The sequence below is a fragment of the Leopardus geoffroyi genome, chromosome C2 (assembly GCF_018350155.1).
Source record: "Leopardus geoffroyi isolate Oge1 chromosome C2, O.geoffroyi_Oge1_pat1.0, whole genome shotgun sequence".
NCBI classification, from domain to species: domain Eukaryota; kingdom Metazoa; phylum Chordata; class Mammalia; order Carnivora; family Felidae; genus Leopardus; species Leopardus geoffroyi.
In genome coordinates, this window is record NC_059333.1 from 139,143,257 (window position 1) to 139,155,913 (window position 12,657).

The 12,657-nt window shown below is 41.7% G+C and overlaps 1 protein-coding gene across 1 annotated transcript in view; it reads right to left on the reverse strand.

Moving 5' to 3' along the window:
* ZNF385D (zinc finger protein 385D) overlaps positions 1 to 4,227 on the reverse strand; it is an 896,556-nt gene extending 892,329 nt beyond the window's left edge. Inside the window, exon 1 of the mRNA XM_045503772.1 lies at positions 3,911 to 4,227. Coding sequence (XP_045359728.1) covers positions 3,911 to 4,016 — 106 coding nt within the window. The 5' untranslated portion in view covers positions 4,017 to 4,227. The remainder of the gene's footprint in view (positions 1 to 3,910) is intronic.
* Between the last annotated feature and the right edge of the window lie 8,430 nt (positions 4,228 to 12,657).

Genomic DNA, 12,657 nt, shown 5'->3' on the forward strand with positions numbered 1-12,657 from the left:
TAAAGACTGTGTGAAGAAATCTGATTCATCTTTGCTTCTCAGTATCCTTAAAGTTCTTTCTTATTGAACTTTATTTTTAAAGTTAAGGATGGGTCAATCCACAAACAGGAGTTATTGCCAATCTTAGCAAGCCCTAGATTATGTAAATTAATGCATTTTTAACATACTGGAGTTTTTTTTAATGATCCCAAATGTGTTTGTTAATTACTTGTTCAAATTAATTACACCAAATTTGAGGCACATAATTCCATTTGAGCTGATCTAGGTTTCCAAAGAGCCTACTCAAGTGCTTGCTTAATGTTCAACCCACAGGCTTTATTTTATTCAAAGTCTCTCTGTAGAGGCTTGTCAAAACACCAAGGAGTGTCATCTACCTTGAGCTCTAAGCCCTTGCAACATTCAAAATTAAAACTCCTTCCCCAATATCAGTTTCTTCAGTCTGTGACACCAGTATGACTCAGATGCTTACAGAGCTTAAATCATTTTCCAGAAATCTGGTTGTTCAAATCACCAAATAATAGCACATAAACTAATAGTCCTATTGTGCAAATATGAAACAAAAAAAATTTTCAAACACCTAACAGATGTTCATGTGATTATAAGGTTAACCCACTTATAAGACTCATCATAAAGTATTTTGCAGTTCAAAAATTCATATTTACAATTAATTTCAATACTTCGTTACCAAGGTTAAATATGTTAACCACTGTAACAACCTCATTATCTACTTCTAAAAAAACAAACAAAACCTCAAGGCAAGTTACTACTGTACTGTTTTTATATTCCTGTGAATGTATTCAGAAATGGATTACTTACAGTACACAAAGTATGATTTTTTAAGACTTCAAATATTTGAAAGGACACAAACGTTAATTTTATGCAACACTACGTTACTACTAGAAAACACAATTTAACCCTAAAACAAAAGAAATCAAAGGAATAACTTAGTTTACTGTAACAGAGAAATGTCCTTTTATTGGACAACAAACAATAAGGTACTATGCAAGTGTGATGAAACCTAGTAAGATAACTTGTCAAAGATTCTCTATTTCCAAAGTTGTTCCCCCATCTGGGATATGAATATCATTAGTATCCCAATGGACTTATATACTTTTATCTGATCATTCCATTCATGTGCAGGCAAATCAGAACTATGACTTAAAATACATCACTATTCCCCAGATATGCATAATTGTAGCTTATGAAAAAAATACAACAAATACGATCTATTTGCTGCTTTCGTTCTTTGTTTTAAAACCTCAAAATCTTTAGACAGCACACAACAAATTATCTGAAGAACTCATCAGTAATGAATTTATAGTTGGAGATTACAAGAAAATAATGGAAGATGTGTCCTCAACTACCTGCATACATTTTGCAGTAACAAATGCAACATCTTAATTAAATTTCAGATAAAATAAGCCCTAAATTGGATGTGAATCTTTTAGCCAAAGTTGTTGTTGTAGATGAGACACTATGTTTTGTTGAATTACAAACATTTTTCATTACTGAACTTTTGATGCACCTAGTAAATAGCAAATCACAGCAGGGGGTGTAATTGTTTTGAAAATACTGCTGAAAATAAAAAGGAAATTTTCAAACAAGCTGTATGTATCTCTTAATAGAAATTCAACATCCTGTTAGGATCTGAGCATTAATTATAAGCTGGCTAAACTATGAGAGTGTCCAGGTAGACCTCAGGATAACTCTAGAGAGTCATACAAATGTGATGTTAGCATCAGGTATATTTAATGTTATAAATCACAGATTGTTAAGAGAAAGGCTATACAATACTACTACTGATTTACAATAAAGGGGCTCAAAGAAGAAACACTGTCAAGGGGAACACCAAGACCTCAGCATTTAGCCCTCTCTACAGATGGCAAGCCAAATGACATAAATGTGACACATTTTTCATTTGATTTGAAGTCTAAGTTGGACGTTTCTGTCAAACATTTGAAATAGTTGTACGTAAATCAATCTATGATGTGGTACTAATTTTTCATGGGGTTTAGAACTCAGATAGTCCTCCCACTTTTCAAATGAGGTTCGACAAGGTTGAGTAATGATTGGAGGAATCAACTTTGAAGTCCAGCAATCTTGGGTTCTAAAACACTAACTCTGGAACTTTTCCAAATTTTACATCTCTAAGGCTCCTTTTTCCTTATCCACAAAATGGAGAAGTAAGGATGTTGCCTTCCTGGGGCTGTTATATATTTAAAGGAGCTGTAAGGGCCTTCATACAGTGCTTAGTGTGCTGTGAATGGGGAAAAAAATGTTAGGCGTCATTATTACAGTTGTTCTTGTTCTTGTCAAATGACCCCAAGCTCCTTCAGCCACTCTGTAACAAAGAAAAGCAGTCCAGACGTCCTATATTTTGGCTCAGGTTTCTTTCTCCTAACACACATAACTTCTAGCACCTCACTTATTGAAATCTAAGATAATACATTAACTCAAGATGCTTACCCATTCCCCTAGTCTATGGTTGAGCTCCATGGATAGAGCACTCCAGTTAATTTCTGAGGAACATCTGGAAGGAAATGCGAAGACATTGCAGCAACCCCCAGACACACTGTGCTGCATCCATCAACATAATTTGAAATGACCCATATTTGCCTTTCGTGTTTCCGGACCAGAGGATAGTGACTAAATTACCCAGTACGGAGCAAGGGTGACAGGAAAACCCAGAAGGAGATAAACCTTTCCCAGTGGTTTCAGGGAACGTGGTGAACCAGAACTGAGTGGACATGAAAATCGCTTTTAACAGACAAGTAGCAAACAGCCTCAAGAGAAGAGAAAGACATTTCCCTAGGACATCCCCAGAAAGCGCCACAGGAATGTCCGCAAAAAGCACCAGCTCGAGGGTCCCTAGTTACACCTACAGAACAGAAAGTAGTCTTGCAAGTCAGTTCAAGCTTCCAGAATTTGGAGATGCTCATAACACCCAGGAACATCGCATTCCTTGCTACTTTAGCTGCAGCTCAGGCTGAAGCAGACACACACATCGTCCCCAGAAATACGTGATGCAGACAAGTCTCAACTGTAAGGGGGGCAGACAGGACATTGGACATTTCACAAGGGGCGACAGTGTGTTGGGCCCCGCAGGTTTCCTCTGACCCCAATTTGCACGCACAATAAAACTTCTCCCTAAACGCAAGAAGTCACAAGGCACGCAGACCCTGTACTCTCTCCTCCAACTCAATCCCCTGGACCAGGAAGGCAATCAGATCCAGGGGCACTGATTTACCCTTAACCTCCCAACCCCACCCGAAATGTTAAAATTATTCCCCTGGAGGAAGGCTTCCTGTAACTGGGTGGCATCCCCACTGCCCTCAAATCTTGTACATCCGCAGGGGAGATCTTGAAAAGAAACAAAAAAGGCAGGAAAGGAAGAAAGAAAAAAGGTCGAATTAGAAGGAAGAAAATGAAAAGAAAAGACAATCACGAAGCTAGCCCGCTGTGCTTTCTTATCCCAACAACTTCGCCTGGTTTCCCGAGGAGGGAGCGCGCCCCACACACACCCAATAGGAGACAGGCGGCAGGGAGTCCGTCCTCGGTGGCCCAGCCCTCGACTCCAGCCGGAGCCTGGCTGACCCTGTCGCCCCCTGCCGCTGCTTCCTCTGCCCCTTGGTCCCCGTCAGCGCGTGGTGCCTAGAGACCCTCAAGCTCTGCGCTCTACACTCCGGGCCCCCCACTGCCTCACATCTCTGCTGGGCGCCGAGCGGAAGAGACAAGGGAGCAGACCGATGGTGTGGGGTTCGAGGGGACAGGGGGACGTCCCGGGTGCGGACTATGCGAATGCCCATTCGGTACGCCTCACCGCGCCCGGGGGCGCAACCCCAGCCCCGCGCCCGGCACCGCAGCCAACTCCGCCACCCGCACGGAGACACCTCTTTTGCGCTCAACTTACCGCGGCTGGACTGAGCTTTCGGCGCCCCCAGCAGTTTTTCTCTCCTTCCTCCCGCCGAGCCCTTCATCCTCCTGCCGGCGGCCGCCCTGCGCCCCGGCCCCGGCATCAGGAGCAGCGGCCGCCCGGGCTGGCTGGCCCCGGGGGCGCACAAGGGCCGGTCTGCAGCTTCGGTGGTGAGAGTCACCACGAGGCGTGAGCGGCTGCCGCGGAGAATAGTCCCCGGAGCGCCGCTCGTGTGGTCCCTCGGGCGCTGGCTGGAGGTGGCTGTCGGCGCGCCTCTGCCTCCGCCGCGCCCGCCGTGCTCTGCACGCGTCCCGAGCCCGCGCCAGCCTCAGGTGCACCCAGCTGGGGAGAGGTGCGAGCTGGAGCGGAGGGAGGGGCCGGCCCGGGGGTGCCACGGAAGGGAGAGAAGGCTGAGCGGAGAGAAAGAAACCGAGGGGAGAGGAACTAGCTTTCATGGAGTGAGTGGATCCTGGGTGTTAAGGGGAAATGCGAGCGGCAGAAATGCATCCAGAAACTAGGGGTATTAGAAATGAGCTCAAGTGAGCTGCTTCAGGAGGCTCGGGAAAGGGGCTTTCCTTTTGTGCTTAGGTCCTTTATCTTCCCGGGTTGCATACAGGTCTACCTGAAAACAGCCCCACCCCCACCTCCACACCCCTCTTTTTTTTTTCTTTTTTCTTTTTTTTTAACGGTGAACCTCCAATCTCAGATTGCAGATGCAAAGTGATAGGGTGAAGCTACTGTAAGTATGAGGGGAAATTCCACTTCCACAAAACCCATGTTCCCCCCTCTTGAGGGACCCAGGTCCTACTGGGATTTTTCTTCTCTCACCTGATACCTCCATCCCTCCCCCTTCTGTTTCTCACCCCTCCCTCTCTCCTTCCCTCCCTTCCCCCTCCCCCTCCCTCTATCCCCCCCTTCTCACTCTTCTCTCTCTCTCTCTCTCTCTCTCTCTCTCTCTCTCTCACACACACACACACACACACACACACATTACAATACCCTGGGGATGAAAACATATCCTCCATTGTCCTTTCTTAGGAGGTAAAGAGGTGTTTCTCAAATTTTGCCGTGCACAGGAATCATCGAGGAAATCAGGTTAGAGTTCAGATTCTGTTCCAAAAGGCTCGGAGTGGGGCCTGAGAGTCTCTGCTTGTTTAATGGTGTAACAGAGGATGCTTATCCAAGGACCACATTGCCCAGTGGGCAGTAGTCTCTGAAAGGGTGTAGTGCCCCTCAGGTGCTGGCTGGAGGTGGGCAAAACACAAACAATATAAACTCACCTTCTGGTACCAGCTGAGCCACTAGCTATTTGTACCATGATCTGAAATAACAAGTCCCTGGGACAGTGTCTTTCGTGGGGTTTCAGCATGCTGTGTAGGCCAAATAACTTAGAAACGTGAACCGAGTGCACAAGTATAAAATGCCCCACATGTACAATGCTGTCATCATTGTCATTAATAATCCGCTATTGATAAAATTATTAGGAATACTAATGTTGAGGAAAGTGTATATAATAATGGTAATTTGCTGTGTGTTTTCAAGAGTAGCTCTAAAAAATAATCAACAGTGACTTCCCCACAAATTCACAGACATTTAGAAAGTAAATGCTAAGTAACATCCTCAAAAGAGTAGTCTGTCCGTCCTCTGAGCCAGTTGTTGACTTTAGCAGAGAACGGCACCATTCACGTATGCATTATCAAGTAGTTAAATCATTTTTCAAGCTAATGGATAAAGAAAACCAAGAAATGCAAATGCCAAGAATAAGGAAATAAAAAGAGAAATACAGTAAATGTACCGAAAAAATATGTGGTTTCGACTTAGCCTATGTTAGTTTGGTTTGATCCTCTCTCTTGACGTGTTTTCATCTGGATTTAAACATTCATCCTATCATTTCAGTTCATCAAGTGTTAACACGTCTTTATTATGGTAAAGGCCTTTCCTGGGGTGAACAGAGTCAGACACCATTCCTGCTTTGCAAGAACAATTTGACAATATACCAAGAAGCACCATATTAGGTAGTCTATGGTCCCACTAGAGACTACCAAACACCATACTGCAGCAAGTTCAAAAGGCAGTGAGGCTTGGAGAAACTTCACAGAATCAAAGAGAAGGAAAGTCATTCTAGAAAAACCTTCAACTATGATAGGATTCCATCAGGCAAGAATTGAAAAGGAAGTACCGTTAAGACAAAAGAGTAAGGGCAGAAAAGTATGGGGAGCAGTGGATCCCTTGGCCCAAAACATACACTGCATGGAGGAAGATAAGGAAAGAGCTTGGAAGATTGGCGGGTGCTAGGACTGCTACCTTGAGCAGACCGTATTTCACTTGAGAAGTGCTGAGCTGAGGACCACCATGCTAAGAAATACAGCAAGAAGATTTGATAAAACAAGTTAATGGGATGACCTAGGAGCAGAAAAGTAGTAGAGTTGTAAAAGCACTTGGGAGGCAGTCAAAGCCATAGGTACGAGATCATAAAGGTATGAACAAAAAGATATGAACAAAGGTAGGAAAGGAGACCTTTAAAAGGAGACATAATTAACAGTATATCGCAACTATGTGGAGGAGAGAGATTTGTCCAAGGTATCTCTAAGGCTTTGGGGCATCTGGGTGGCTCAGTCAGGTAAGCATCGGACTCTTAATTTCAGCTCAGGTCATGATCTCACGGTTTGTGAGTTCAAGCCCCAAGTGGGGCTCCCATGTTGACGGCAAGGAAGCTGTTTGGGATTCCCTTTCTCCCTCTCTCTCTCTGCCTCTCCCTTGCTTCTGTGCATGCTCGCTCTCTCTCTCTCAAAATAAATAAATAAACTTAAAAAAATGGAAAAAAAACCTATCTCTATGGTTTTGTGCCTGGAGTACTAGAAATAGGTGACACCGTTAAGAATTGAGAAGTCAAGAAGGTTGGTTGGGTACAGTCGGTGGATTTTATTTTTATGTTTATTGGGGAAAGGGTATCAGGTAATGAGTTTTCTTCAGACGTTTTTAGTCAGAGGTTTGGGGGAAGATGTTCAGGTGGGAATGTTTACACAGTCGGGAATAGAAGCCCTGCTCTGGGGAAATAGATTCTGGGTTAGAGCTTGTGTTCGCTTTCATTTTCTAGAGCACTGGGCATGTATAGTTAAGTTGTTGGAGAATATAAGGTTAGTGAGGTTGAATAGAGAAAGAAACACAAAGTCCTTAGGACAGAAGCTTAGCACTATGTCTCTTCCTGTTCCCCGGCATCCATAAAACATGGATAATAGCACCATCTGCATAAAACCGTTTTGTGAATTAAGACAGTGTACTGTTTTCTCATTTAAATTTTTTTTGCACTAACCTGACACATAGGAGTCTCTAAAAATGTTCATAATGATTTTATAGAAATAATAAGAGACACCAAATCACAACCAAAAAGATGGGAAGAGATGGCTCAATGGGCTCGGTTATTTCCATGTCATGAAATCCAAGTTGGGGAAAAGTTTTGTCACAGAGATGGGGCTGATAACAAATAACAAATGGGGTAGAGGTATTAAAGGGAAAACACTACTGTCACTGAGGAAGGTTTTGGATTTGTTTGGGTTGTGGAGGGGGGTGGGGGGGTGGGTAGGATCTGGTTTTAACAAGTTAATTGATTACCTTCAAGGGTCCTGTTAAACCAACAAGGTATCACTATTATGAGTGGCAAAGGAATTAAAAAACAATCTTAGATTATTTTTTAAAGAAAGTTGACAACTGAAGATTAAAAAGGGAGACGGGGTTGGGGGGGGTGGGCAGAGGGCTGGTAGCAGGATTGAGGAAGGTTGTTCCTCTTTAGAAAAAGCAAAGTCCCAACATACCTTGTTGATGAGGTTAAGGGGCCGAATGTGTGGGAGAGAAGTTGCAGGTGAGAGAGGTGAGAATTGATTGAGCAAGAACTGAAAAGAAAAACACAACTAGTGAACCAAGAGTGCAGGTGATCAATCTTAGCAGAGAAAAGGGTCACCTGTTCCTTAGGAGAAAGAACATAGGAACAGGAACAAGAAGATGTACTGGGATTCTAAAGTGGAATGGCAGAATGTAAGAAAGCCTTTCATTATTTTGTCCCTGGATCTCTAGGAAAACACAGATGAGGCCTTCTACTGAAGAAAAAGCATTGTGAGCTAGAAAAAGTAGAGAATATTTGGAACAAGTTTTAACAAGGATAACATGGTGAATCCACAAAAGATGGGAAGAACGACCACCAGGGAATCCTACCAGGGGGGAACCTGCCTCAGGGTTAAAATATATACATTTATTATAATGAAGACAATCAGCATTTTTATTCGTTACTCTCCTAGTAAAATTCAAAGACCAGAAACACGGTGTGCAGCGTGGCTGACCTAAGTTTAATAATCAACAAAGTAAGACTCTCTTAATCTTAGTTTCCTCAACTGTAAAATGGGGGTAAGACTGTTTTCCTTTCAGTTTTAGGCCTCTATAATAAAATGCTATAATTCTGGGGGAGCAGTGGTTCTCCAACTAGAGCATTCTGCAGTAGCACCTGGGGGGACTTGTCAAAACACAGAGTGCTAAGCCTCACCTCCAGAGTTAGTGATTTTTCTCTATCTTAGATGAGTCTCAGAAATTTGAGGGTTTTTTTTAAGGTCTATTTATTTTTGAGAAAGCAAGTGCAAGCGGGACAGAGGCAGGAAGAGAGGGGGACAGAGAATCTGAAGCAGGCCCCACCCGGAGCCCAATATGGGACTGGAACCCACAAACTGCGAGATCATGACCCGAGTCGAAGTCAGGCGCTCAACCGACTGAGCCACCCAGGCACCCCTGAATTTGAGCTTCTGACAAGTTTCCCAGGGATGTTGACGCTTCTGGTCCAGAGACCGCCCTTTGTAAAGTATTTAATATAACGCTTAGTACATAATAAGTACTAAATACACGGTAGCAGGTGTTTGGGGTTGGTGCTCGCCTCAGGTATGATGGCTGAATATAGAGTTCAAGCTGAAGTGGCTGTAAATGAAACACAAAGGTGAATCATGGACAGAGATTATTGGGAAAGATTGATCAGTTCACAGAAATGCAGATTGCATTTAGTGTGGGAAAGATTCAAGATCAGAATCTTGGACATCAATATATGCTTACCCCAACACTTTCTAAAATGGTGGTTTATAATAAAATGCCAAGGCCATAACAATTAAATCAGATAATGGAAGGAGAAAACTGGGTCAAGGAAGAACAGCAAAACTGGGCAGGTCAACACCAATATTGTGACAACACAGAGCCAGGCTCTCGGGCTTGGAAGCCACTGCGAAACAGGAATCGGGGATGTTACGTAACTGTCATTGTCTGAGATGAAGATTTGTAAATCCCAATCTCTCATGCTGTAAAAACTGCTCCTACTCCCACAACTGAGGGAATCTCTGACTCCCGGAACACTGAGTAACTTGGAATTCACGTGGCTTCCTTAAGTGGAAGCTTTAATACAAATCAAGCCATAGTATTACAACACAATGAATAAAAAGCACATCTGGGGGTGGTTCAGAAAATGTGCTCCAGATATTGAGCCTTCTAGTGATTCACCATTACCCACGTATACGCCTCCCTGTACAGAGCCCCTGTATTTTGTCAGTACTGCGGTAGGATGGTCTTCGACCTGGAGTAAAATCACTCTTCCAAGATGAGAAAACAGGCTCCGAGAGATAAAGGAACTTCCCTGAGATGATACCTAAAAAAACTCCAATGTCTCTGATTAGAAAGCATGTTTAATTTCCACTCTAAAATGTTGTCTCTAAAAAAGTAAAAGTTAATAAATCTCATCTTTCCATTTTCCTTTTGTCTTCATTTGGGTTTTACAGGAAAGTGATTCTGGAATCATGGAAAGTATGCAGGAAGTTTACTGGGGAAAGCCCCTGAGGTTAACACCTGAGGGAGAGAAAGAAGAAGAACTGGGTAAAAGGGGAAGTTGAACTCCAATGCAATCTCAACAAAGGCTTCAGCCCATTCCATGGGAGTTCTGGACTCAATGGACCCTTTGGAGTTGTTCTGCACTGAGGACAGACAAGCAGGTCTTCGTACCCTCACATCAATTTGTCATTCCTAGTAATCAGAATTGAGCTCACAGAGAAGCCTGTAGAACTAACCTGCTCAAATATATGAATATTTCATCATCACTGCTTTATAGGAACCCAAAGAAAACTATCTTAAATGCAGCAATTATTTTAATAAACATTATTATTTGCAAGGCACTGTGATGGGTACTCTGGGGGAACACAAATTTATTTAAATCACATGTTTGATATCATGTAACTTAAATTTAAAGTAAAATGAACTATAGAGAAGTAAATTGTCTGTAAAATGGATATAATAATATCTGTCTCATAGGGTGGATCCGAGGATTTGAAAACCTGCCACAAAATAAATGCTACATAAGTATTTAGGGTTTTTTCCCCCAACTACAATAGGTAGGAATGAAACGTTTTGCACAATACAATCGACAAAGTACAAATAGATATGTAGTAGGTGAGAAGCTATCACTTTAACTGAGAAAATGTAATGAAGGAAAATGAATTTAGTTGAGTCTTCAAGAGGGGGTTGGAGTTTGGAAAGGAAAAATAATGGTGAGGAGAGGAATACATCCAAAGGATAACAAATAAGATAGACATGGAAAGCATAAAAGCTTAGAAATTTTTTTGACAGCCACTAAATGGACTAGTATGTCAAGAACTTAGGTGAAAGGTTAGGGACACTGCTAATGATTTTCAGTGTCCAGTTAATTGTTGTGACTATTTAGAAGAATATAAAAAGTGAAATTTTTGAGCAAATTATAAGTGTGAATAAAATTCTGTTTTATGAACATTAACCTGTGAACCACTGAAATTGAAAGAAACTGGAAGCAAAATTTTCTGTTTCTTGTTCCTGCCTCAGACTAATCTATCTTTCCAGAGACTGTTCAAAGTGGTGTCCCTAGACCAGTAGCATCAGCATCACCTAGAGACTTACTGGAAACGTAGATTCCTGGGCTCCACCCCTGGCCTTCTGAACTAGAAACTTTGTGCGCCCCAACAGCCTTTGCTTTAATAAGCCCTCCAGGAATAGATTCTGATTCACATTCAAATTTGAGAATTACTGCTATAGTGTTTCTTTTGACTGGAGGGAGCATTTAGCCCATTTACATTCAGAGTAATTTTTGATAGATATGAATTTAATGCCATTGTATTACCTATAAAGTCATTGTTTCTGGAGATTTTCTTTCTAATCATTGTTTTTGGTTTTGTCTTTCCTGCTCAAAGAGTCCCCTTTAATATTTCTTACAGAGCTGGCTTAGGGGTCATGAACTCCCTTAGTTTTTGTCTGGCAAACTCTATCTTTCCTTCTATCCTGGATAGATTTTCTGGGTTTTTTTTCCCCCAACTACAATAGCTGGAATGGATAAAGTATTTTCTGGATAAAGTATTCTTGGCTTTTCTGGATAAAGTCTTCTTGGCTGCATATTTTTCCCATTCAGCACACTGAATATATCATGCCGCTCCCTTTGGAGAGGTGTGCTGTTAACCAACCTTATTTGTCTTCCCTTGTGGGTTAGGGATTGCTTTTCCCTTGCAACTTTCAGGATTCTTTCCTTATCTCTGTATTTTGCAAATTTTACAATGAAATGTGTCTGTGTTGCCTGGCTTTTGTTGATTTTGCTGGGAGTTCTCAGTGCCTCCTGGATTTGGATGTCTATTTCTATCTCCACATTAGGAAAGTTGTTAGCTATAGTGTTTCTGTAACACGTTTTTCTTCTGGAGCAAACATCCTTCGGGAATATCCTAAAGCAATCCTCCTCTCTACCTCTCAAGAGTGAGATTGCTGTCTACTAACATCGTTCCAGACTATCTCTGACCAAATGAGTCAGCACCCCAAGAGAGGAAAACTTTTCCTTTCTGCACTTTCAAGTTTTTTGGCTGGTCTCATAATTAAGTTGACACAAGACAGGTTAACAAGAGAAAAAACAAAAAACAAATTTTACTTTTGTATGTGCTCATAAGGATATAAAACTCAAAGAACTGACCAAAGCAGGCAGCTTTTATACCTTTTAGACAAAGAAACAATTTGTGAAGTGCTGATAAGACAAAGAAGTTTGAGCTTGGTGTAGCAAGTTAATGAAATAACAGTATTTCTTTATACAGCTTCTCCACCCTGAGTTCATATCTGTGGTAGTCAGTATGCCTTCTACCCTCCAGGAGGACACCTTTCACATGGGGGAATTTATTTCCTGATTTTAGGCAAAGGACGGTCAGAGTGTTCCTTTTCTAGCGGCTATTTCTAAAGCAACTTTAATTCAAAATAATCAATATGCCAGAGTAGCATATTTTGGGGTAGTCTGCCCTGAACCCCATCAGTACTGACCTGTGCTATATTGATATATGGATTAGATTGTTTTTAATTTTTTTCAGAAAATCTTGAATGCAAAGGTCCTTCGTTTGTTTTACATGTGGAATTCCTCAGCACTGTGTCTATTTGACTAGAAGAGACAAACAATAATAATTAATAATAATAAATATTAATGTAATACTAATATCAGTATTATTTATTTTTATTATTCCTCAGGAAAAAACCTCACAGGGTTTCAGAAATGGTTCATTGGTTAATATTTTGTTTTCATAAAAATTGTTTCAAGAGTCCTTTCCCATTACTTGTGAAATTCTGGAATTGCTAATGAAAATACATATAAAACTACAGCAAAATCATGGCTCAAAATAATTAGAGCTTGGATATTGAGAAGGGGACTATGGTCAACACAAAATGGTCCTGAGTAG